General features: G+C 40.6%; 1 protein-coding gene across 3 annotated transcripts in view; it reads left to right on the top strand.

Moving 5' to 3' along the window:
* Window positions 1–581: 581 nt before the first annotated feature.
* LOC131459372 (low-density lipoprotein receptor-related protein 4-like) overlaps window positions 582–27771 on the top strand; it is a 96663-nt gene continuing 69473 nt past the window's right edge. For all 3 annotated transcript variants that reach the window (XM_058629124.1, XM_058629123.1, XM_058629125.1), the window contains exon 1: window positions 582–891. In XM_058629124.1, the coding sequence (XP_058485107.1) occupies window positions 831–891 (61 nt within the window). In that variant the 5' untranslated portion in view covers window positions 582–830. The remainder of the gene's footprint in view (window positions 892–27771) is intronic.

Genomic DNA, 27771 nt, shown 5'->3' with positions numbered 1-27771 from the left:
GCCTTTAGTGCTAAATGTTGACTGTGTAATAACCTGATCTCAGGGCCATTGCACTCCAGAGTGGAAACCAGCATTCTGACCACTGCTGTCATGGGACAAAGGGGCTTTCTTTTTCTTCTTCTTCAACCCACGTTGTGTAAAAAATGAAACAGAATAAAGGGGGGCAATGACTAAAAACAAACAAACAAACAAACAAACAACCAAAACAACTATTTTCAGGAAGGCATTGACAGTTTAGAGCCTGCTTGAATTGATCCTTTGATTTACTGACCACCAGCTCCTTTTAAAAGACTGTAATTTAATAAATGACACAGCCTGAGCACAGATTTGGGACGATACCATTTTTCAGAGATAGGGAGTTGACACCATGTATGGTGAAATAAAACCTGTAAGAACGACAAACTTTGTCAATATAGACTTAAATCGGTATTTCGAGTCATTGAGCACGATAACAATGCGACTCTTGTTGGTTGTTAACGCCAGGTTTATCGTGTATCCCCCGGCGATAGACGTAGTTTTATCCCCGTAGCAGACGTTTGGTACAACCCACAGCCTCTTTTGGTAGCTACAGCGGCCGTGGTCAGAGCACAACATGTTGGAGACCATAGTCCAACACTTCACAACAGAGTTAACTTTCTAATCCAGGGTTTGTGGCGTTATCTCACATAAAAGAAGGAGGTGGAGGAGGCCGGGGAGAGAAAACGGGCCAGAGAGTCAGTCATGCTATGAGGTTAGCGTGAAAGCCGGAGCGTTGAGATTTAACTGTGAGAAGGAGAGAGTGAAGCAGGGAGAGGGAAGACCGGAGAAGCGAGAGAAAAGCGGGATACAAGATGCAGCTGGCCGCGGTGCTGTGCGGAGCCCTGACAACTTTACTGCTCAGCCAGACTTCAGGTAAGATAATCTCCGTTAAAAGTGCACCCGGAATTACACGTGACGGTGTTTTTCTTTTTTCTTTTCTTTTTTTGAAGGAGGTGAGCGACTACATCTTTGCAGCGTTTTACAATAGCATGTTTTGTTTTATAATTCAGTCCTTATCAGCTCTGTGGAGCTTTGACTCGCACATTCACACATATGAACTCAGCAGCCAAGTTTCCCCCTCATTAGAGAGCACAATTTGGTTGTTTAAAATAGAAACTCTAGTGGAAAATGTGCGTCTCCCCCCCCTTTCTTTCTTTCTTTCTTTCTTTCTTTCTTCCCTCTCTCTCTGAGTGTTCATTCGTTGTGCTTTAATCTTGTTTGACAACATGCTTGTGCATCTGGTAAGGACAATGGTCTCAGATCTGTCCATCGTATGTTTGAGATTTAACTTGTGGAGAGTTTCCTCTAATTTCACATTCACACTTGTGACACCTTTTGTAGCCTTAAGGCTTTATTTACACCGTGTTGCAGTGCATTAAATTGTGATTATGTACATGCAGGTTAGGTTGAATGTACATCTCCATTTTCTTGTCATCATCCCTGGCTGATGTGGAGACTTGAAGTGCGAATCTTACATCAATCTTACGACTGTGTTATAATATGTGTGTCAAAGCTTGAATATGATAAGGGACATTGTAACAGCACAAGATTTATAAGCTGTTTTAAAAAGTTCAGGCTATTTTCTTTTTACTTGTCTGTCGTAATGTGACGCCTTAATATCCCTGTGAGGTGACTGTGGTGATGGTGGATGCAGCCCTTATTCTCATGCTAATTTTAAAATTAGTGGCGCACTGATGTGGTCTGATTGCAGGTGAAGTGGTTTGTTTATCTATGACAACCTACATCCTGTGTTGTGTCCTCCCCCCTCCAGCACTTGTAATAGGTCTGAGTGATTTCCACCACCCCTTTCCGATGTTTTCTCTAACACCTTGTATTTACAACATGTCAGAACAGCCGCTGGAATGCAGGGACCCTACTGAAGCTATTTCCAAACACACACACACTCACACACACATATGTCACACAGTCACCCATACACGGCTTCAGTTCCTGATAAAATAATATGAAACCCGACAGGATAACAAAAATACGTCTGTTGCAATAGGTTGGTTGGACATCGATAGGAGGTTGCTGTAATTGTCATACCTCCTAAATGTCACCAGGAGACGTCTTCAAAATGTCATACAGATAAAATCCAATATCCCAATTGAAAACAAAAGCCCCCTTCCCCAGCTGACCATGGTTGATCCACATCCTAGTTATAGTTAGATCTTTCATCCTTGCAGATGCAGTTATTAACATTCTTTATCTGGGGCAGTGGGTTGTGCTCGTTTAATTATGAACATGTTCTGTCATACAGCAATTATGTCTGCCGGGTCTGTATCATGTTTTAAACACGTCACTATCTGTGAGTGCGAGGTGTTACTGTCCTTTCACCATTTTCCATTGAGGCACTCAGAACAGCATTTGCAATCTTTTAAAGTCTGATCATTTTCATGCTGAGAACAACATTCATCCTTCTCCCACAAAGTTGTACATTTTTATCATTATGGAAAGTCCTCCAAAAAGCCCTCTAAAATAGTCAGGGTGCTTTCATGATTTTTGTTTTTTTAGCTAGTTGCTCTCGAAGACAGGTTCTCATCCACAGCTATCCAGTGGTTGGGAAATTCCAGGATACACGCAAAACAACAAACATATCCCAAGCACAATTATGATGGAAATAAAATGTTTAAGTGTTTAAGAATGGAATTTTAGTTGACCACAGATATTAAGATATTATCTAACCACGGTATATATTGTGTTTTCAAAACTTAGGCATTAACGGACAGATGAATAAAGTGGTAAAGACTGTAATTTCTTGGCTGCATACAGTATATGGCATTGTAAAGGCCAGCCACTGCTCATAGCTGACAGTTGATGACCCAAGGCTACGATTTATTAAGAGATTAAGAGATCGAGAGAGATCGAGATGTGAAGTCAAGATGCCTTCTCAGCTTTAGTCTAATGGCAGTGTAGTAAGGGACTGAGCTGGACTAATGGTGTGCGTTTCACAGTTTAATGATGTGCTCTGGGACAGCACAGCCCCTCACCCACTCTAGCAATTTTCATCAAATTCCCCTCTTTTCCTAATCAACTATTGATTGGACATACAGGTTGACTCAGAACCTCTGGTGTTATTGCACTGAAGCCATCACTTCACATTTCTGTTTGTAATAAAGCATCACTGAAGCGGGGTATGGCTATTTCTTCTAATTAAATAATGATCCCTTTCCTGCTGAACCAAGCTAAGACAGTGCTGTGTGTATGAATCTGACAGCTTGGCATGTATCCAAAAAAAATAAAAGAAAATGAAATACAATGAAAAGAAGCTGTTCACTATAATTTTATATAGTTGTATACTTCTTGACACTTTATGATTGAAAATATATTGTGTGAGTTGTGTGAAGTCTCTGCCTCGTCACCTCCGCAAAACAACGTAATTTCCATTGAAGATGATTATAAACTATTTCTACATTTCTAATCGAGTAATCAACCAACCGTTTCCACCCTGCTGGCAATTAGGGGGAGGAGCGCAGAAGAAGCTAAATTAAGAAATATTAGAGATGTAAGACCTGCACACATTACAGGCTGAGCGAGATTGGGATGTGAGGAGAAAGTGGATTTAATGGTAAATGGGCTGTTTGGCTCAGTGGTTCAACTTGCTGCCACCTCTGTGCCCTTCCCAGCTACATGTATCCCCGTGTTGTATTGATTAGTCCCTTGACATTGCCTGGACTAACACAATCACACATGCTAGTTGCCTTTTCAGTCCACAGACATGGTTTGCGTTTACCCGGCAAGCATTAGGCTCTAAATTTATGATTTTTTCGTGAAAAACAGCTCCAACACCACATATGATTAAGTGCCCTCTGAGTAATTGTGTTGGTATTAATGCTGTTGAAATGTTCATATCTCCAAATAAATCTGCCTCCAGACAGATTTATTGCCTAAAATGTTTTTTTTTTTGTAGAGCTTCCCCTCTGCTGCTGCCGAGACTTATTCCTCTGTGAAAGAGGTTATTTTTGAGGATGTGGATAGTCAATGAAATAGGACTAGTGTCTTTTACTTTTGGAGAGGTTTGATTGTTTTGGCATATTTGCACATTCACCTTCCATTCTGGTGACTTCCCTGAAGCTAAAGCTTGCAGTGATTTAGGAGGAAGAGGAGGGTGACATTTTCATTAACAAATATGAGACTGGAGCTGTTGTGTGGTTGGTGAGTGTATGTGATCTCCGTGGCCAAATAAATGTATGTGTGTGCCCCTCTGGTCTAGTTGGTTAGGCTGGTGTTGGTCAGACCTTTGCTTTTATCAGGAGGAAGGCAGAGTGAGCCACCCGATACCCCCAATGGGCTTTGTGTGCCTCTGCTGAGGGGATGGAATTGCACCTCCAAGGTAGCAGTGAAGGTAACCTATGATTACCTATGATTCCTAGCTTGCCCCGACATTCTCATATGGATAAATGTCAAACCTCGTACCAACTCTCCACCCCCCACACCTCTATTCATTTGTTCCACCCTTCTATAAATCACCCGACTTTCTCCCTGCGATGTGGGCCTCCCCTGCAAGAGACCCCCGGGCTCTCATCTTTGGGGTAGTTTCTGATTTCAGAACATGATGCCACGGCCCTGGGGTCCTTTTCAATTATGTTTACAACAGTAATATATGTCACAGATGTCAGCTGTGAGAGCACAGGAGCAGGCAAACAAAGTCAACCTCTGGCAGTCCTAAGTGCATTAAGCAATGGACGGTGGTTTAATGATCCACTGGTAGAAAATCAGTGTTAAGTTAGATTTGATGATTGAGGGAATTTAAAGTGCTGTTTAGCTTCTTGACATTTGACCAAATTGAGGCCAACAATAATTTGATGCTTTTTAAAATTTGGCTAAATGTAAAATATTTACTTATTTTATTTCCCTGATTTTATTTCCCTGATGATTATTCAGCATTCATTACGTTTGCATATGTGGCTCAGGTTCTGGACCAGGTTGTATTTACTCAAAGGCTTGGTGGTTTGCTCTCCAACTCCTGAAGTGACCTTGAGCAATACACTAAAATCCAAATTGCTTCAAGTGCTGGAGACAATGTATAACTGCAGTCAATACTGCCAATACTCTTAGTGTATGATGTCTTTTAAAAGTTTTATGATGTGAATTTAGGACACCTCTCCACAGTGGTATGGAGTCAAAAGGGACATTTGTCATTTTATAGGCCATCAAGTATGAGTTTGACCCCCTCTGGGGTTGGAGATGATTGGAGACTGTAATAAACTGTGGTTTTCTGTTCCAGTGGGGGTCTGCTGTATAGGACAGAGAGATAAGCAGGCCTGGAGACTCACTTTCTGAACATGACCAGGGGAGGAGGGGGCAGGGGCACAAATAGTTATTGAAGGACACACATGTACAGATGATCCAAAGTAACTTAATTCTTCAGCGGCTGCCCTCCTGTCTTGCTGTGGTGTGGTGGGGGGCAGTTTGTTTGGACTATGAAATTCTTGCAAATTTGACCAAAGACAAAAGTGTCAAATAATTGAGGCTACTGCAGTTGATTGTTGTGATAAAATGCCTTTTTCCTTCCCCAAATGTGGTTTCAGCCATGCATCAAAAATAGACCACTTATTATTGTATTGTCTTGCCGCTTTGCTGACTGAAATAATTAATTTGTCTGATGCTAGTCTGTAAAGGTTCTGTCTTTACTGAGGGGTGAAAGGGAATTCGTTCAGCCATATTTTCAGCGTGTAAAATGTGCACAACAATTAAACTGCACAAAGGCTCACACACTAACATATGGTTTGGAGATGACTTTGTCTCTGGTCAAACATCTGAGCAATGTACCAGGGGACAGTTGTCCCCTTGTCAGTTTTTTTTTTGGGGGGGGGGGGGGGGGGGGTTGTCCAATGAATCTTGGAAATGAATGTCCAGTTGAAAGTTTCATGGTTTAATACACTGCTATTCATCATTTATATCCCTTAACACCAACTGAACAAACTTCAATGTGGTGTTATTTCTTTCAACTTAGCAGTTTTGAGCTATGCAATGAAGATAAAATGAATATAATTAAAAAAAACAACAACTTTACATTCATTACTTCAAGCAGAAGTATATAAATATAAACAAATGATTGTTACATTCAAACCATTGTTAAATGACTTGCACAATGCTCCACATGTCTCTCTGTAGTTCTGATTGTCATGGCATTCAACTCCTGTGTCACCTGGCAACAAAGGAAGTTATTGATTTTACATCAAGACAGGCCAAGGCAAAAGCAACATTGCACGAATAAAGCAAGAAAATCACACAACCACAAAAATCTGTCACAAAAAGCTTCAGAAGTTAATTAACAACCCAGTCATTGTTCCCTCAGTCAGGTCTGTTTTCAGATGAAGGATTCAGAAGACAAATAATGTTACTGTTCATTTATGTTAACAAAGACCAAACAAAGGCAGAATAATTACATCAATGGCAAAAAAAATCGCCAATCACCATTAAAGATGTGTCTTATTAAAGACCATAAAAGGACAACAAATCCTCTTAACTGTTAACTTTTCCGTTTGCTTTTCATGTAGATAGATGGACAGAGAAGATATTGGGTGACAGTTCAGGGTATAAATAACTGCAGAGACAGAGACAGGCAGGCTTCTCTCTTAAATGAACATGGCTCCATTCACTATGCTGAGGTCATAGACTGTGTGTGTGTACGTGCTTCCTAGTACACAATGGAAGATTAAGGACATGCTGGAGGAAGGAGAATGATAAGATTCTTTTTTCAGTTAGTTGATTTTATTTGATTGTTTTCCCCCCACAACCCTTGTCTTCATCTCAAAAATCAGTTGACCAAAAACACTTGATGTCTATGAACTGAAATGTTTGGAGCTTGGATCGTCCTCCCTCATTTTACATTTGTAATTGTGGAAAGAAAAAGGCATCAAAACGCATCAAAACACAAATGTGTCAATCAACTTGTGCTGCATAATAAATCAAACCCTCCTCTGTTGAATCACAAGTTCCAAACTGTTCTGTGTGATGAAGATGGGGAGCATGAAGGACAAGGAGATTGTTGTTTAAAGGTTGTTTTGGTGCTAGCGGCAAACTTTTCAGAGCTTATAGGTTGATGAAAGAGTGATGCTGTAAAGACACATTTTCCAGGTATGTTTTTTTTTTTTTGCCTTATAACTGCCTTTTACTCCCATGTGGGATTGTTCTAGTGGGGGGTCCTGCAGATGAGGACCTGCACCTGTCTAATAGATAGTCTCTAAAAGGTGCATGAATGGAGGCTCCTCACCTCCCTCAACAGGTCTGTGTACACAAACAGCTTGTTAGGGCATATGTTTCAGAACACATGCTTTAGAAGTTGCAGGTAAGATTAGGGTGTGATATGATTTATTGTAGACCCCACCACAATTTGTTCCCAGCACACACTGATGAGTATTACAAGTTATAATAACCAATAACTATAATAATAATTATAATAACACATCAACAAATCTCATCCTATGTCAGGCTCAAATGCCTGATATGTAATGAAAAATATGCTAACCCCATAATTTTCTTACAAAGTCACTACATATATGGTGTATTCTTTCACAAGTCACTATTATTAGATTATAAATTATTTGATAATAACATTGTGTGGTACATTTAGCTAGTTAGTGGTGCTGTTTACATTGCAACATTGCATTACTGCCTCTTTCTTGATTCCATTTTTTTTCAAGAGTAAAACAACTTTTATCTTAGTTATATCATCAATCAATCAATACATTCACAAACTTATTTGTCTTTTTGCACCTAATTGGCAGAATAGTTTTCATGAATACACTCGCACTCGCTTCTATAAGAGGAACTAAAGAAATTGGATCTGTTGTTTATGGCTGATGGTGATGAGATTTATTTGTGTCCAGCGTTTTCAATCAGGTTTCATACTTGGCTGTTCTTCACTTACCACCTGATGTTGGTGTGCTGCTCAGCCTTGAAGAAAAACAGTTGAATGTACTTGGGTGACTTTTTGATTGAACTCCCACCGTATGAGCAAATGGTGTATTGGTGTTGCCTTTCTCTCTCATGCATCTGTAAGTCTGCAACTGCATGGAAGCACCTGCTACATATCTGATGTCCCTCTAGTTGTGGAAACCACTAGGAGGCAGCTATGGAATTTAAACTCTTTTAATGTGACACCAACTTTCAAAGACCACAAGATTCATATGTTTGGCTTCAGAGATTAAAGTGTATGAGAGGATAGCTCCTGAAGTTTGATTTTGGTTTAATTTGGAGTAAAGAAATGCACTTCTGAGGTTAATCCACTTATTTGTTTACCAATTTGTTTTTGCAATTAGCTCTTCATTTGGTATTAGTTGTGCTGATGTCACAAAACCCTATGTGCAATTGTATTGTTTTGCTGACATAAATACAGCCATTACCCAGTTACTCATGTACACAGAGGAGGACACAAGAGGAAAGCGGCAGAAATGACAGCGTTAGGAAGAAAGAGAAGAGACGGCATATGGTTGACTTTCACATATGATGTTACGGAGGACAAAACCCTTTGTAAACCATGCAGAGACATACTCGAAGGAAAAACACAACCAACCTGAAGCCACATTTGAAGGTGAGACATCCAGAAATGCCGAGGTTCAGTAACACTATTTTATCAGCTGTTGTGCTGTCACTAAATTTAAAATGTAGTTCAAATGAAACAAACCACCAAGGAACCACCACAAAGTGTAATGTCTTCAAATTGAAACAAACAAAAACAAAACATTTATTTGATTGATTTGAGACAAATACACATTTTTCATATCAGAACAGTTATATCTGTGTTGTAAATTCAAACCTTAATAATAACATATTAATTGATAGGATGATGAGTAACATTCAAACTAAAACATCTCAGATGACAAAAATATGACTGAAACTAAATTGCCTTCAAAATTAACTCTGGTGTAGACTTACATGAGAATGGGGACATATGACACTATTGGTAAGTAATGTCGAGCTAGCACATGTACAGTGGTACATACTTTCATGCAACTTTTACTTTCACTCAATTATTCAAAATATGCACGGTCACTTCCTGGTTTTAAATTAGCCAGCCTGCTTATTTCTGGTAAGCTGCCCACGACGCAGATTCCTGTTCTACAGTGGGTGACTGCAGAAGAGCTCTGCTGTTGTCTTCTCTAGATGCTAAAATTTGATTGCCTTTTTCATTTTAGACCATGATGATTTCCTCAGGGCTAACGACTAACGCAACTATGTAAACATTTTTGATCACTATTGCAAGTTTTCTAATGTTACTTTACAAAGTCCATGTTTCCCTTTAGTTACAACTGATGTCAATGAGCTGGCTTATATTTTAGTGGACGTTGTAAGTGATGCTCCGTGCATATTGTCAATTATCTCAAGTATAGCTCATGTACAAACTCAGTGGCAGATGAGACTTCCTTGGGGCACATATGATCTCAGAGTTCCTTTGCCCTTCTAGAGTGACAATGCTCAGTGTTGTCCCCTTGATACTGACGCTCAGTGATGTCACCTGGAAGTGTGAGAGCTGAAATCTGACTCGCATATACAATGCTTGACCTGAGAAAGTGTGCTTACCTTACAGTTAGTCATTGATGGACTTATATGACTGTACCCATGTAATTCATATGCAACGGATTGGGAACTGTTTTTTCTGCTGTTTTTTCTGATTTTTCCTCAGTGCCATATGTCTTCATGCTCATGATTGTTTTTTTGTTTTTTACACCTATTTCTTTCTTCTTCACCATTTTCCACCATGGACCCTTACTCTTACTAAGTCAGCCATGCCTGTGATGAGGGAATTGGAGGTTGTAGCAGTGGAGTGGTGAGGGTCTTTATTAAACAAACAGTGAAGGGCTTTGGAGGCCCTGGAGCAGGAATGGGGGACGGGACTGAAAGCACTGCACTCCCTAATGAACTCGAGTGGGCCATAGAAGCTGGGCCTTTTCACAGAAGCCAAGGAGGACAAAGTGTCAAAACAAGCCCAGCCCCTCTTCGTTCTCAGGGGCTAAACGCCGCCTTTTGACTCTGCGGAGTGTGGGCATCTGAAGGGGAGGCCATGAGGAAAAGCAAGGGGAGGCAGAATGTACTTGTTAAAACAATGGGCTCTTAAATCAAGCACCCTTCCTTGCCTCTCTTCTTCTCCCTAGCACCCCCATATCTCCTCCACTTCTAATTAGACCTACTCTTGCACAAGCAGTTGAAAGCCCCATATATTGCAGTTGCCTCAAAGGAGAGGCTTTGGAGTTGTATCTCTGTAGCAGTGTTGCCTCTATGAAAGGTCTTAGTATTCAGAGGAGAGTGCTGTTTGGGCTCCTCAAAGCACTCAATCTGCCACTGGGAACTTGTGTACCATCATGTCCTCTCTGTTCCCCAGTTCTACACTCCCTCCTTCTCTCTTTCTAAGGCGCTCCACCCCCTCCACTACTTGTCTCTCCTTCTCCCACCCTCAGCCAAAACACTTTTTTTCTGTTTGAGACCCCCTCTGTTGCTCCTCCATGCTTGGCTGCTTGTGGGACTGAGGCAGGAGCTGTGCGATTCAGGGACCCGAGGCGCTCACTGCCTTCCTCCCCTAAGTTGTTTAGCTATGGATGAAAAGCAGAGACAAATATGTCTGTGGTTCAAAGTCCATCCCAGCAATTACAGTGGCTGATTAAAGAGTTGGCCTACACGGGCAGCTATGTATAATACTACAACTCCCACTCTGTGTTTCATAAGACTACCTTCATATTAGAACTGAGCTCAGCAGTGCTCGATGAGGTCCCATAGCTGACTGAGTCCCATATTTACTATGTAGTGATTGAGAGTTGGTGCCAAAAAAGGGCCCACAATCAACAATTTCTTATGTCCATACTTTAATATAAGGAGGGGTGAACAATGCTGTTTGTCTGTGTTTTAAATTGACAAACACTGTAGGGAACAAAAGCTGTGAAGGTTCACAGGATTTGTAGAATCAAAAATGCCGCAGCATTCAACCACTGCGCTTTTTCACAGAAAACAGAATTTAAGTGTTATGTTTTCTTTACCATTGACAAAGTAAGCAGCTATATATAAACAGCTATAAACTATAAATAAATTAATAATAAAAAAAAGTCATAGTTCTAGACTGAGCAGCATTTTTTCTTTTACCATCAATGTCTCCATGCTTGTGTTAACTGCCCTAATAAGTGTTGATAGAGCCTGTTCAAAATGGGATTGTCCTGTAACTTTCTATATAAGATACAAATGCCTCTAATTCAAGTGCACTGGTATACTATTTTCTCAAATTCTTGAGTAAAGGAAAAATAATCTGTTTTCACGCAACAGCTTACTTAGCAATGGATCTCTATTGTGAACAAGCTTTATTGGTTGGTGCTGTTGAACTGAAAGGTTGTATTATCTGAATTACCTTATTATAATAATAATAATGCATTTATTTTAAGCGCCTTTTCAACACTAAGTTGTGCTCATTTGAATGAGCACAATGTGCTGTAGAATGTAGAATTTCTGCCATTGTGAAAACCTTTTAATGCTGTAACTTTTGTACTAGCTGCTAAGCAAACCTAACTGTTCCTAAAATTAATTATTTTTTGCCATCTTACAGTGAAAGTGTTATGAAAAGTCCAACAGTTAAATAACAGCATATACAACGGCAACATATCCCACAAGTAAGAGGAGTTTTTAAGTGGCTTTAAATGTTACAAAAGTGTTGGATTTGCTGAAATAAAGAAAAGGGAAAGCAAAGTCAAAAAATTAATAAGGAGTGTTGCAGTGATACACATTTATAGTGATTTTGCCTAAGGATTGTAGCCACTCCCATGGGCCAGATTTATTATTTATACCTGGAGGCAAACCTAGAGAAAGATAATAACAAGACTCTCTACCAGACTCAAGGGAACAATTTGCCTTGACTGAAGTAGGACACAACAATAATCTGCATTAATAAGGTCAGCATGAAGTTTCACTTTTGTGAGGTGGTTGACCTATGGGGGTTCTATTCTGAGATGTGCCAATTAAGTTATTGTATTGGCCATCAAGAGACAAATCCAACTATGCTAGGCTAAGTCTGCTGTCGAACATCGCCCTCATTTTTATTTGGCCCATATTTATTTTAGATGGCTTGCTCTAAATCACACTAGTGTCCTTAAATTAACTCTCAAAAGGCTTTTTCTTTTTAGGATTGATTATATGAGAGAAGCCATTGTTAAGTAGTTAAGGTTTGACCTGAACAGAAATGAAAGATATGTGGGACATGTCAAACACTTCACTTTGGTAGAAGCAAGTTTATCACTGAAAATTAAAAATGTTTTCCCCAAGACAAAGATGCAGAGCACCAGACAGCAAAGTGCTCTCACCTTGGTGGAAGATGCTGAGCAGTATCATCACTCCTAAATGATGAGGTAACTGGCATTAAAGCAGGCAGAGATGTTTTTGGTCCAGACCAGGAAGACTGTTCTTGCTCACATATCCTCTCCAGGTGTTGGTCTTGGAGGGAAAGGGAATCTAGGGCAAAGTTAAATCAAAGCCAGGCCTGGACACAGCTCTGTAGGCTGGAGAAGCATGCTATGGTTGGACATGAGTTCTGAAAAACTCTGGTCAGTGTCCAGATTGACTAGCACACTGTTGGTCTTAAACTGTGCTTTTAGTTAGATGGCACAAGTTATATATCCATGACACAAGAACCAAGTCAAGTTGTTGTTATTAGCATCTGTAGAAATGAACCCAGTAAAGTTGCAGAATGAGTGTGTTTTAAAAATGTAGGTAACATCTAATGGACATCATATAATCCAAATGTTTAACTTTTGTATTTGACAACGAAGATATTGTCAGGTATGAAGAAGGTGTGCAGATTGATTTATATAACCATCCTCCTATGCACACAGCACATTGACCAATGTTTAAAGCACCCTAACAAATACCCCCTGACAATGTCAGCCCATGTCTGTCCTATAGGCTACTTCAGGTGTTCAAATCATCACTGAAGAACTTGGCAGAAAGCAAGGAGGCAGGAATGCACTTTAAAGCAGCATTCATAAAAACAGTCACTTCTGAAATAGCTAATTTGATAGGGATGATGTGTGGCCTCCTGCTCACTTAAGAGAGTGATGCATGAGGCTCTAAAAGCAAGGCTTTTCTGCTTCTCCTCCGAGAGCCATTCATGCATATTGGGAAGCCTTTAGCTTCATGGCCAGACTAATCAGACTGGTGCTTGTGACCCTGACAATCTGTTGATCAGATTTTTGTTTGTCTTTAGAATACTGGAATGTGTTGGAATGCTACAATACTACTGTTTCTCTATCTCTATTATTTCTCCACAGTTATCTGGTGACCCCCCCCATTTGAATTGTAAAGGTACTGTTCTCAGTCGAAACGCAAGCCCGATCGAGGACTTTCCTGTACCAAACTGAACTGTACCATGGTGGAAATGCAGCGTTGGTGTGGTTTCTGGTCAGGCTTGTTAGAATAGAAAGATGAGTTTTAAATTTAAAGCAGGGAAGGCAAGAATCACATGTGGTCACAGGATGTGAGAACTGTCTGCCTCCAACACTTTCACACAGACATTCATGTTATCTGTGACAGGTGCCACAGCTTAAATGTGAGTCTCTACCATGCTGCATTTATTCGCCTCTGATGTGTGTGTTTTTATGTTGAGGGTGTGTGTATGTTTGTGAGACAGGTGCCAGGGTGCAGTCAAGTTGCCGGGCAGTTGCAGCAACAGGCTGAAATAAAAAGGTTCAGCTGGCGCCTGGCGTCCATAGTACTCTGCTCAGATATGTGCCTTTGGCAGTGTGCCATGGCAACACACACACACACACACACACACACACACCAACCAGAAGCAAGTCAACCTAACCCTGACAGTTGTGACCAATGCTCAAATGCACTCCATAACAATCAGACACACATTCTTAGGCTGATATTTTCACCCTTTAGTGCCACAGCTGAATCTGGTGTCTCCAGGGGTTCAGGTAGACACTATGGTCTGGCTGAAATGTGCCAGCCAGCTTAATAAATAGTTTTTAGTTTAGTTTTGACACTCTTCACTGCTCCCCCTCATGTGGACAGCCCTGACTTCTGAGGAAGGCCTGGGAGACCATGCCCAACAAGAATTGTCCCAGAAGCCTTTGTTCCTGCTCTTAGTTTCTCCTTTGTCACCAAGTTGAGTGGTGCTGGGAATACCTGTACACTTACTTATTGACTCTTGTGTGCATGATGTAATTTCAATAACTAACTTAGCTAAATTGCTACCTGAATTCTGTGTACATTACTCTTTTGAATTAACATGGGGGATCTTAAATTGGTGATAAAACAATAGTTAGACTTTAAGCTGAACAATTCCAGGTATTCTTGGAAGCAAAATGAACCCAGCTATCAAACCCAAAACATCTTTACCATTCCAGTGTCTAGTTCTAGAATGGATGCTTGAGAGGCTTTCTTGCACTTCAGTTACTGTATAACCCCCCACCCCCCCACATTACAGTCGGTCTTTCTCAAGCTAAAATGTCTATGCCCTGCCTTTTTCTGTCTGCTTGGCTATTTTAAGCAGCAGTGTGTGCTTGTTCAGTTCTGTCCATAGTCCCCCCCCATCCCAACGATAACCCTTTCACTACATAAGATGACCTGTTGCCCTCCAGAGGATGACAAGGGGATCGTGTGCCTTCAGGACTAACAGACTTACTGTCTGACCACTTAAGGAACATAGAAGCAGCCTTGGAATGTAGACAGACGTTCCCATTACCCTTGAACTGCCTTTGACCGCAGTTTGTGTTCAGGGTAATGAGTGGATACTATACCTGTCATCCACCTTCTGGGGCAGTTTCTCTGTAGAGAAGCAGGATTATGTTGAATGTACTTCATTCTTTCCAGTGTGGACTGCACTTCATTTTTCATCATCACATTGTCTTCCACATACATTTGTGGTATAGTCAGAATAGACTAATCTCAAATCACAGAAGATGCATGAAAAGACATTAATTTCAAATGTGCTTTTAAATTAAATTACAAATGCATAACCTAGAGAGAAGCAGGTCACATGACATCATCTAAGTAACTGGTAGCTTTCCTGTATGTAATTTGTTCATACATAGGAAACCCCTTTTGAGATGTTAGCCCTAAAAAGAAAGGTGGGAGGCTGTCAGTCGTAAGTAGCATGATGGGAGCTTTAAGATAAAACAAAGACAATGTCCAGGGAATGTCAAGTGCTGACCTCGTGTTCCTGATAAGTCAGACAGCTCAGAGCTCACTGTTTTCCAACAGAGCCACCATTCACTGCAGCGACAAACTGTCTAACTTGGTCACTCCCAGACACAACTGCTGATACAGCTCTAAGACAAACACATGATTTACTTCAGAATGATCCAAATTCATTCAGAGCCACTTAAAAATGTACTATCACATAAAGTGCATGAACTTGGTTATTTCAAAAAGTACTCAAAATGTTATAATAAGTATGCATTAACTCTGACTAATAATGTTTTAAGTCTCTGCGAGGTGTTTTTTTATATGCAGATTAGTCGCATAAACTGAAGCACTCTAGAAAACAAAGTGTTAAAGAAGGCATTATTTATTGTAAATGGTTAAAACTTTAAATAACTGATACATCTCTGCAAGGTTCTCTGTCTCATTTGTTCTTGGAAAGGGGAAGGGTTTTTTTTTTATTCCATCCTCTGATACACCACTTCAATTTAAGAGATTGTTATATAGTTAACTGTTTATTCTTTGTCAAATTGTGGTACTTTATAGCTTTCCTTGTCCCCATTTGCCCTTAATCTGCTTCATCTACCGCTTAAGTTTATGGTTTTCTCAATTTCCCCCAAAGCACTTTCCGAAAATCCCCGAGAAGGGCCTGAACATGTTGCATTCAGCTCTACTTGTTATGTCTCCTCAAAGAGAACAATACTAGTAGTGGTTGTGAAAAAATCCTCATGTTTGAAAAAAAAAAACATGATTCAATCCCTTGTTCAAAATGTAACATGTCTAGTTGGTGTGTTTTTGCAATAAGTCTCAGAAATACAGTACTTTACTGGCTTTTCACCTAAAAGCTAACCATAGAAATGAATGAAAAAAGGTTGTTACTGTACAGAAACCTATCTCACCTATAAACTCTTTTTACTTGCCTTAATCCTCTAGTATTTGGGGGGACTTTGACGTATTATTGTCATATTGATAGGCTGAAATCCAATGCTTCTGCCACCATGGAGGGGAAAAAGAAAATAGCCATAACTATTAACTGTAGCAAAGGTAGAATGTTTGTTTTCTCTTTTGTTTTCGAAGTCAAGTGTATTGCTCCTTTTCAATGCAGTAATCTTAAATGTGTATGCCAGGGCCGAGTCATGTATGACTTGGCACTTTTCCACTACGTGGTCCTGGCTCGCCTCGCCTTGCCTCGCCACAACACCTTTATTTTGCTTTTCCATTAGCGATAGCACCTGGTACCTGGTACTTTTTTTAGTACCTGCTCTGGCGAGGTTGCAAGTGTGCTGAGCCAATACTACGCGTTATGTAGTCTGACGATTGGTCAGAGTGTCGTCACTGGTAGAGGTATGACATGTGACACATGTGACACAAAAATCAAACCGGATAATGCTGAACTGTGGATCAAATAAAGTCAGACGGAGTATGTGTTCCAGTCATGCAGGAAGCACTAAAAAAAATATTTTTAATGAACTGATTCTAATGACTGAGCACTGAAAACAACTGCAAATCATTTGTCACTGGATTGTGTGTGTCACATGTAGGTACGATTTTGAATAAATATATAATTGCGATTATTTTGACAGGAAATGCGATTGCGATATGATTCGCGATATCAGAGGGGATTTTTACATCATTATTCTCATTTACATATTCAAAAGGATTAATGTGTGATATTTGTGCAGCTCTGTGAGAAATGAAGATGTTCTCTTCAGTCTGTAGAATAAGTTGTGTAATAATAATTCATCTAAAATGATATTTTGACATATTTTGGCTTGAACAAATATGGCTTCTCCTGCGATTTGAAAATTGCAGTAAGCTGTATTGCAATTTCGATAAAATTTCGATTAATTGTTCAGCCCTAGTCGCATGTAAAACAAAGTCACAGCAGTTTCATTCAGTCATGCTGTGATGATCCCGCCCACATTGATGAGGTACTATAATAATGGAAAACCAACCAAACCGTGTGGAGTCGAGCTTTACCGTGGTGAGGCGAAGCGAGCTGGAACCATGTAGTGGAAAAGCAGCATGAGTGGTGTTGTGCCCTGTTTACTGTGTTTACAATATCTTTGCAGATATTTTCATTCCTTTGGGAAAGAGAAGCACTTCATATCTGCAAACCTATGGCACTAGTAAGTAGAGTGAGATGCAGGCTGCTGAAGGAGAGGGGGACGACATCAAAAGCAAGAGATGCTAAATATACTCGTACCATTTTTGGCTCTACATGTGCATAGATATCGTACTGTGTGGGCTTCACACAGTTCTGCTGAATGGTTCTCAATATAGAGACACCCCCATGATAAGATGCATAGTCATAGCAATTTCTTTATATTCCAGTGTCAGATTTTATACAGCAGTGATACTAGATTTCCAGGCAACACTGTATTTTCTTGTAAACATGCAAACATGTTTACCGTCTTTCATTCATATTGAAATATAGAGCGTTACAGGGCATGCCATTGCATCTTGTTATTTTTGTATCACTTGAAATGTGTGTCATGAATAAAAGACAAAATTAATTTGGGATTTTAGACATTTTCCATTTGAAAGGTATTTTGAAATAAAGGGTTTTGTAGAAACACGTGTTCACATTCCTTTAACTAAGGTATAAAAATGTAGTCGTTTTAAGTAACACCCAGCCCTAAGCAAACATCTTGTTATTGATAGGCCTTCAACACTCCGTGCTGTCAACACCACTACAACTGTAGAAACTGAAATATGAGACAAAGCCAATCTATGTCTGCATTTGCTGTTATCTTGCATTAGGGTTTGTTGCTTGAAAGGTACCTGCACATCATTGCTACACCACCATGCCTATACTTAAAAAGTCTAAATCTAAATCTTTCCTTGTCCTGTCACCCTTCCATCCACTTTATTAGTTCCTTATTTATCTTGTTGCACTGTTGTCTATAGTTTTATCTGAACAACCATTCTGGGGTATTGCCATTGATGGAGTTATATGAACGTTATCTGTCATGCTGGACTTTGGATCAGTTGTGATTCAGATTTTAGACGAAGTTGGTACTACGACAGAAGTAGAAGGTTTTCCCAGTCATTATTACTGACTTGAGTCTGACCGTCTAGTCGTTGATGTAACCTTGAGTGTACACTGAAATACGCCAAATTCTTGATCTGTTCCAAGCCAGAAGCAGCAAGCCAGAATGTCGTGCCCAGACAAGAGCCCCTGTCTCCAGTCTGGCCGTACCTTTCGACTCCTGAGGCTGGATGTTTAGCCGCAGAGCTATGAAGAGTGATAGCTAAGGTGCAGTGAGTGGAGGGCAGAGGCCAGGGAAACATTATGCTAATGATAGCCCTGATATACATCCAACATTTTTTAATGTTGGTTAAGATTTGGACATCTGATACACCAGAATTATTGTCCACACTCACAGTAGTGTCTTAAGTAATTTGGCACAATTTTTCTTTTTTAGAAAATTGAAGGCTGCCCTGGCAATTTCCACTGTTTTTTTGTGAGTACAGCCAGCTGTTAAGAGACTTTCTTTGCCTGTAGTCCTGTCAGAGGCCTGCTTTCCCCTCAGTTGTGAAAGCTCTGCTGAATGTTAGGGTCTCAGATCTTTAGGAATTGACCTCTTCAAAACACTGGGCTGGACTCGGACACAGTTGTGGTTATTGTTCTTGTAGTTAATGATTCTGCTCCTCCATTTTAACCCTCTGTCTGCCTCCTTTTATAGAGTAAGGAAATGGCTGCCCCAAATGGATGTAACTTCCAGGTCACTGGGTGTGGGGTGAGGGGTCATAGTGGGGTTGAGGCAATCATAAATTGGACGACTGGATAATGATGAATCTGGAAACATTTCATGGTCTGCTTACACAAAAAACATGAGCACAGATGTGCATGGCACGTATGAGTTTAACAAATATATAAGACAAAAATATAGAATGGGATAATTCAGTTAGATTAGTACTCTGTTATTTGCTGATCTCTTCGTTGATCTACTCTCCTTTGCCCTCGTCATACTGTTGTAGATGTTCTATTACTCACTTCTTTCTTCTCTCTCTCTCCCTCTGTTCACCACATTGCTAAGCAACAATGACAGCCGTGACAGATCTGCGCTTTGGCTCACAGTGTCACATCTGACTTTAACCAACCCCCTTGCACATAAACACACATACACACAAGTGTGCTATACAACTAAGTACCCTGATGGTTTGAGGTTTATGATACTGACCCCCCAATCCAACCCTCCCACCCCCACCCCAAAAAACTGCTCTAAGGTCTGCACCCCCAACACTGAGGTGACAGAAGGGAAGCATCCAGCTGGAGGGTACTCTTGTGCTCCTCTCCTGAGGGCTTTGATCCTTTGCCCTTCATCCCCCAAAACAGCGCCTGCACTGCCAGCCGGGAGAAGTGGGTTGGACCACTTCTTGATTTAGCACAGTTTCCCCCTGCCCATGGGGATGAAGGCGTGTGTGTTGGAGAGGTTCGATATATATTTGTGGGGAGCTGTGTGACAGTTGGGATGGGGGGGGGAGACCTTTTCTTCAGATCAGCTGCCCCCATTGCCACACCTGCCAGCTTCCCTGCCATAACTTCCCCCTAGTCAGTGCTCACTCTGTGCTTTCCTTAGTTCCAATACGCAGACTTATTGTCTCAAAGCTCCTGCTCGTCTCTGGGGAGAAGAGGGAGAAGGTTGAGGCTCCCTAAGTCTCCCCTCCCTTGGTACCCCCTGATCCTGGCCCCATTTTTTTAAGGCTTAAAACTGACCTGTCAGCCACTCTCTCTTCCCCAGAGTCAATGTGGCCCGGCCCCCTCAAAGACCCATCCACATCAGCCTTCTGTTTGAACAGGCTCCACCAAAAGACCCCTTGTGCTGCCTTTTGTGTGCTCATAAATAAGATCAGAGTTAAAGTCCCTGTGCTCTTGTGTCCAGAGACGGGGCCTGTGGGCCTGAAGGACTAATGCTGCTTGGCAGGCCTATCGATCACAAAGATCTTCCTAGAATGCTGACCAGTTTTGCAAATGCCCTGATGCTGAACTGCTTCACAGACTTCATACTGTATATGCACACAGTTGGGGCAGTTTGCTTACAAATAATCATTAACTTAAAATGATATGATATAAAGCATACTGCATTTCTACCAATTGAGCTTTTCATAAGGGATCTGTGGTAATGATGTATTTTATGCCATATGGGAATTAAACATAGAACCTTTTATGTTTATTTTCCTTGTAATTCACAGAATGATATACCAGATTGGGTATTTCCATCTGAACAGAGTATTCATAAGGTTTTTTTTTTTTTTAAAAAGAAGTACTACATATTACCAAATGTTACTCCCAGCCCACTTTTTCCTACACATTTTACCTTGCATCAAGAACCCAACTGAAATCAGCAACACGGTAATTTTTTTCTTTTCTTATAAGAGACCACTTTCAGTAAGATCATCAGGTCAATCAAATCTCATTGAATCACTGCAGCCTCAGCCCTGTCCAGGAAGCTGTCTCTGTGGTCTAAATCAGCCAAGATTTATAGCAAGTCTTGGCTGAAGCAGAGCTCTGCTTAAACAATTCTCTGTCTTGTAACTTAAGAGGCAAATAAAAAGTGATAGTCTCCAATCCCAGTGGCTGGCTGAGATGTCCCAGACCTGGAGGCCACCACATGTCTGATGAGGAGAAACATGGGGTAGACGCAATAAGTCAGCTTGTTTAGGGAAAGAGGAACTTGAAGACTAAAGAGAAGAATAAATAGACTCAGGTTAAAGGTCCAACTTTGTAGAGAGGAGGCAGAGGCAGGACAAGCCAACCAAACTGGTGTCAAGACCAAGACCAAAGAGAGGACGGAAACGGGTCATCAAGGCAAGCTATTATGGGTGGATTAGGCTGAGCTTTAGCAGCAAACCAGATTACACAATATCACTGGCAGTTCAGTTAAGTGTGTTTATCGAGAGAGAGGCTTATAGTAACTACTTAATATGAGCTAGGCAGAAGATGAATCGCTGGAAATATACCTCTGGAGCTGAATATTTGTTTATAAGATGCATTGTGATAAGACATTGAAAATTCTGCATCAATTCATTGCTTGTTCATTACCCAGTTGTTAGAACCCGTAGCCAGACTGCAGACATATCTTTTTTGGATGGGACATTTTAATTTCATTTGTAAAGAAGTGTTTACATTTTAATTAAGTTCATATTTTTCTGACTGCTTATATTGATTGATGAAAACATATTGAGCGTGCAATATATTGTGATACATCATGCTATCTAATCAGTTAAATTGTTGACAGGACAATCATAATTGAATTTAGAGTCTAATTAAGAAGCAATATGCAAGAAGAAGCAATGAAATATGCAACATATGCATATGGTCTTTACTATGATATGTTGCAGCACTCTTTTCAACTTTTCTACCTATTTTCCTCAACTCTGGATCTCAACTTCCCAGAAATATATCTATTCAGTTTCTGTTGGAGTCAAACCTTCAATAAGTTAAACGCATTGTCTGTTAAGCTGATGCTGCTGTTAGGGGTAAAAAGTAGCCAGGTTAAAAATTGTCTTTAGGTCAGCAGTGCATGATCACATGCAGAAAACTAGCCATTGATGTACATGCACGTTTTACATGCTGAGGCATAATTGTGCATGATGTCAGGCGATATCATATTTCCTAGGCTGAGAGGCTGTTGGCTTTGGGTTTAAAGCCCTCTGTCATGATGATTTCATGGATGCCCATACGTCTGGAGCCACTGGTCCACCTGTTCTCATTCCTTCAACATCAGAAACAGACGGCGAGCCTGGTTTAGGGTAAATGGGAACAAGAGGTCACTATTGTTTTTAAGATTTACAGACTTGCAGCCATATGAATTAACACAGTAGTTTATTTGGGATTAAGCCATAGGCCATAGATTCTTTCACCCAGTCTGCCTTTAAGACCAGAGGAGTCGGTGTGTGTGACCGGTGGAAAGTGGTCTCTAATAATTTCTAGGTGCAGCTGTGTTTCATGTGAGACTCTACCAATTTTTCCTCTTTGCCTCCAATCAATCACTGGTCCCCTCTTCCTCTCTGACCTCATTGTTTCTCTTCCTTTTCTCTGTTTTTCAGAATAGGAGTCTCTCTTTGCCTCTCTGTTTCTCTTATGGAGTGAGAGGAGGTGGGTGGTAGCGATTGGAGGGTCAGTGAAAGAAAGAAAGAAAGAAAGAGGGAAAAGGAATGAAATAAAGAAATGTGTGCATAGACTGCACAGAGAAAAAAAAGAGAATTCCCCCATTGTTTCTTTAACATGTAAAACTGTGGTCCAGGCTGCCCAGGGGATTTTATTTTGGACCCAAGGAGTCCTGCCGGGCACTGTGGAAGCAGCTCAGAACCACAGGGGATTGTGGGAAAAGCCATGGAACCAGTTACAGGGATCAACAAATGGAAGTGCAGATGTAACTGAGCTCCATTACCACCCTCATCGTCTTCCAATGTTCCTTTACTGAGAAAACCTTTGGCTTTGTCTAAACACTAACAATTTTTAATTTCTATCACTATTAACCAGTGACAGCTGATGTATCAAGTTGAGGGGGTGCTTGCAACTGCGACTCTGCTTGTCCCACTGCATGTTACAAAATCTACACTGCACCACTGAATTGAAACAAACTTTTTGGACAGCTGGGGGTGGGACAAAATAGTAATACAGCAATACATTGTCGAGATTAGTTATCTCTACACTGGTGCCAAATTTGAATATTTTATTTCAGGCATAACGTCAGCCTCAGTAACCAATGGATTAATAGTGAAAATAATTAACAGATCGTTAGTTGCAGATTTTTCTCATCGTTTTTCTGTGTATGAGACATGATCCACTTTATAATAATGTAGGGGTGCCATAAAATAAGAGAAGCTAAATGTTTATACATTACGTTTTTATAGTGGTGTATTGCTCATCGAGCAGGTGTGAACGCAGGTGATGTTATGATTCAGATGGGGCGAAAAAAAAGGATGTTGTTGATTCAGTCTCAGTTCACTGCTCCATGTTGGCCTTGAAGCTAGAATGCCTCGACGTTAGACATTGTTTTGGGGGATGGGAGTTTTTGTTAGTGATCTCTTTCTTCCTTCCTTTCTGTCTATATCTCACACATGTGCACACATACACAGCATGAGCACACACACTGCCGGGCCATGTGTTTAACTCTAGCTCAAGTTCATTGTGACTAAGTTCCGGGAGGCGGTGGTGTTGGAGGGTGTTGGTTGGGTGAGGAGGAGCAGTAATTAAAGAGCTTTGAGAGAGGGGACCCTGCTCTCTGTTAGATGCATTTCACCCCCCCCCCCCCCTATAATCCCCACAGGAATAAACAAATTGGGCTTTTGAGCCTGCAGGCTGGGCCTTGGGGCTCCTGTAATGGGATGAGATGTGTGTGTGTGAGAGGAGAGAACATCTTTTTCTTGATGTGTGTGTGCGTGTGTATCCTACCACAAGTGCAATAAGTGGCTAATTGCTCCCAGTCTAGTGGGGGAAGTGTGCAGATGCACAAAAAGACTTTAGCTTCATTTACTTAATCCATGGGGTTGGTATCCAAGATAGATTACACTGTGATCTCTCTTAAACACCTGGGCACACATACGGGTGTGTGGCAAGTGTAATGCTGAATTATTACATTTTTTTTCCTTTTATCCGGCTGAAATATGTGCATATCTACCTCTGAAATCATTGGCTAGATTTGTGTCACAGATTTTGTGGGTACTTTAGACCACTCGTTTAACTGGACACCTTCTGGCTTTTTTGTGATATAAGTCTCTGATACCCTTCCTTGTAACTATTTATTTTTTACTTGCGCCCTGTCGTGTATTCCTCAGTAAGAATCCTCAGCTGTTACGAATCCAAAACTCAGTGTGAGGTCACTGTGCATCTCCAAGCATCCTAATCAGATCAGAAGAGTAGGAGAATAATGTTAGGCAAGCAAATAAAAGGAAGGACGGAGAATGTTTCTCAACTTGCACTTTTTTCTATCAGGTCGTAGAGCGCCACAGCTGATCACTTCTGGTATGCATGCAAGTTTGGAAGAGAGGGGGAGGTTAAATGAATTCAGCCCCACTCCTCTAAATGAGTCTCAAGCACATCTAATTTCACTGGCTGTTGAACTTAAAAAGAAAAATAGCTGCCCCCTTTCCCCTCTTCAGTTACTCCACCTCCACTTCCAGTCTTTCAGGCGACATCAGAGGGTTCTGCTATGCAAAGCAGCCAATGATTTACTAAATGGTCCTTTAATCATTACAGGTTTTATTCCCCCAGCCTGTCTGGAGGTCAGTAATTGTCTCTTTCTTACACAAAGGAAGCTCTGTTTGTTGTCAGGTTGTTGACAGCAGAGAAAGGATGAGAGTTGAGAAGTTTCAGCTTGTCTGCCCGCAGGTCTACTGAGGATCAGACAGTTATTCATTAAGCATTACTCCAAATCTCAGGCTACAATTTTTCCAACAGAATGTTGAAATGCAGCTGTTTTTCTGTGCCTGAGATGCCAAAAAGGAACTGTCACCAAAAACAGTGTTGAAGCTGGCATCCTGCTGATGCCCATCTCTCCCTGCGTCAAAGCTTTCTCGCCTAAAATATCTCTGAAAACCTTGTCAGAGAGGAAATGGCATCAGATTTGAAAGAAAAAGGCAAGTTTGTTTATGTCCTTGTCTCAAGCCTTTCATCATCACCATCCTTGTCTTCTGTTCAGCTTCCCCAGATGCTACAGTGAATGCACGGTGCCTGCTTTCACGACACATCTGATCCTCCAGAATTGCTTTCTTTTGCTTCTCATACAGGTCCTCATCCTCTGCTTCATTCACTTCTCCTCAATAAACAGAGCTCTGGAGTTAGGGGGCTGGTAGAACAGATGGAAAACAAGAAGATGGTGGCTATGCTCTGATTTGTATTAAATCAAAGTGGTTGTGCCTTTCATCAGGAGCGTTGTGTTTCGTTGTTGCTGCCAGCTTTCCTCCTCCACACTAATCTCTTCCAAAGCACAGTGGTTTGTTACTCTTTCTGCACTTATCCTCTTGATTTTTTTCCTTCTCACGTTATCACTAAAGTGGGTTACGGCTGTTGTGTGTGTGAAGGTAAAGATCTTCAGATGCTGCAGAAGGAGGAGAAACATTGTTAAAAGATTGCCAACAGTTTGTCAGATGTGTGGATGGGGGTGGCAAAGGAAGGAGAATTTAGAAAACGAATGTCCGTGCAAACATGAACAAGGATTCGGCTCATTACTGAATCGTATGTTGAATGTATGTATGTCACAACACAAATAATCACTCACTGTTTTCCTCAAATGTGTGAACAATTTCTCTTTCTCTTTTGTAGCTTATATCCATAAAGAAGTCATATACCCCAATTGATTTGTGTATCGATAAAAATTTATCGATAATTGACAGTCATTATTATGACATTTTGGTCACACCCATATGCATGCACTTTATGTAATACTTATTTTCCACAAACCTTACAATCCTAAACTATGTGTCATTTAAAATGAACAGACAAACAATTGTATTCAACACATATTAAGCTATTTTCACCTGAGTGATGGGAACAAGGAAGTAATAGTGGTCATTTTTGTCTGTTAGTGTGAATGTGTGTGTGTGTGTGTGTGTGTGTGTGTGTGTGTGTGTGTTTGCAGTTGTTGACCAGCAGCCTGCAGGTGTCTGAGCCGGCAGGCAGGCCCAAGCAGGCCCAGCATAAAGATCAGACCTCAGACAGCAGCTCCTCTGTCTTCTTAATTGTGTGTGTGTCAAAGTAGCCTCGACAGGTCCATTCTTTTAATCAGGGCTGGCTGGAAACACACAGGATTGATTTTAACTTCACGCTCGCTGGGAAAAGAGCTGTCACTCGGCTTTAGGAGGGCAAAGGAAGAAGAGGGTGAGGAGGGAAGGAAGACGAATAAAGGAAGTAGAGATGATAGGAACAAATTGAAATTGACAGATAATTGAGGTGTGTGTGTTAGTGTGTCAGGAGAGCAATTTACTTTGTGCTAACAGTAAAATATCACACATTCCATTTTGTCTGTAGGCAGATAGCCTCCAAATACTGATGCATTGTCGACTATAATATGGTGAAGAATGACCTTAATTTACCTTCCTGGATGACGAAGGAAAAATGGGATTTTATAGCTGATGGAAAGTTATTTCGTTTTTTCTGAAACCAACACTCCTATTACATTTTTCCGATTTTGGTTTATTTTTTAAAGAAAAATGGAAACCCTGAGAAGTGAGATTTCATGTAATTAAAGTGTATTGTGTTTTGGTTAATATTTTCCACGATTATGATTATGGAAGAAAACATTGATAGGCCAAAGAACACAAGCAGTCAGACAGGAGATTACTTTCTCTTTGCTTTCACAGAATGTTTGTGTTATTGCTTGTGTTTCTTGTCCCACTCAACCATTCTAAGCAATTACCTTGGTGTACTATATTTATTAATAGAAATTATGGCCCAAAACTATGAAGTTATGCGACTGGGGTTGCAATTGACTGCAGTAATCACTGAAACATCTTGTGTAATGCTCTCCTCCTCTTTTTCTACTCATTTCACTGGTGCTGTTTTGGATGATGACTTGATCTGCTGAAGCTGCAGTCACAAGCTGTGGGCGGGGTTAGGTGATGAAGATTGATGTCTTCATATGCATAAATGCCATGAGAAAAATTAACGTTTATTGAGTTACAGCTTGATTGGTCTTTTATGATTATCTTTTCTAAAACAGGGTACAGTGACATAATGCCAGGCAGCTATTGAAGGACAGACAATAGCCACAAACACACGTGATTGTTTTAGCTTTTATTAATAATCAAGGTGATCAAGCTCATAGAATAGGATTAGTTTATTATTCAATGAATTCAGCGTCTTCAAATGAAACTTTGGTGATCGTTGCATTTCCAACTCCCTGTGACTGTCAATGATCCATAAACAGTTGTCAAAACAGTAGCGTAATTATTCTGCAGCCAAAGGGATAACTACACCTTCAGGTCTCTCAGGCTGTGGTGCTCACTCTACCACAGCCTGACAGAGTAAATATTTGTCCCGTCTATTTAAATGGGAGATTTATTAGGGCAGGCGTGTGGGTTGCTGTCATTTCTACTCACAGACAAGTGAAAAGCAGTCTATGATGTTTTACATCTCTCCTGAAGTAAACCACACTAGCTGTGCTGTAAAGCTCGTAATGTAGATCCTCTCAGAGCTGCATTAACAACCACCTAAAAACACGTATGTGCTTGAGTATGTTTAGATCATCAACCGAATGAAGCGTTACTGCAGCATTCTTAGTCTACAAATTACAAAAATACTTTGTGCCAGCTTTTATAATTTGACTTCTCTTTGTGCACATAATGGATTGTATGCATCATAGCAACAAACCCAGTTAGAGATTGCCTATAATTAGTTTAAGTGAAAGTTTACCTCTCACACAGAACACACAGAACAGAAAATAATGTTTAGTGGGAGTTATACATTTTCCTTTTCAAATAAGAGAGCTGTAGATCTTTTGAGCACTTGTATCTAATTCAAATAGAAGGGAGATTAAATTATTAAATGATATATTAAGTCTACGCAAATATGAATGCATCAGTAAAATATTCATGTGAAATGTGCTTGTTTTTGGTCAAAATATATATGGGCCGTTTTGCATTTGTAACCGTAACCTTTGACGCATGTTTATCAAG

The sequence above is a fragment of the Solea solea genome, chromosome 5 (genome assembly GCF_958295425.1).
Source record: "Solea solea chromosome 5, fSolSol10.1, whole genome shotgun sequence".
NCBI lineage: Eukaryota > Metazoa > Chordata > Actinopteri > Pleuronectiformes > Soleidae > Solea > Solea solea.
The sequence above is the reverse complement of the archived record's forward strand: the minus strand, read 5'-3'. Positions and strand labels throughout refer to the sequence as shown.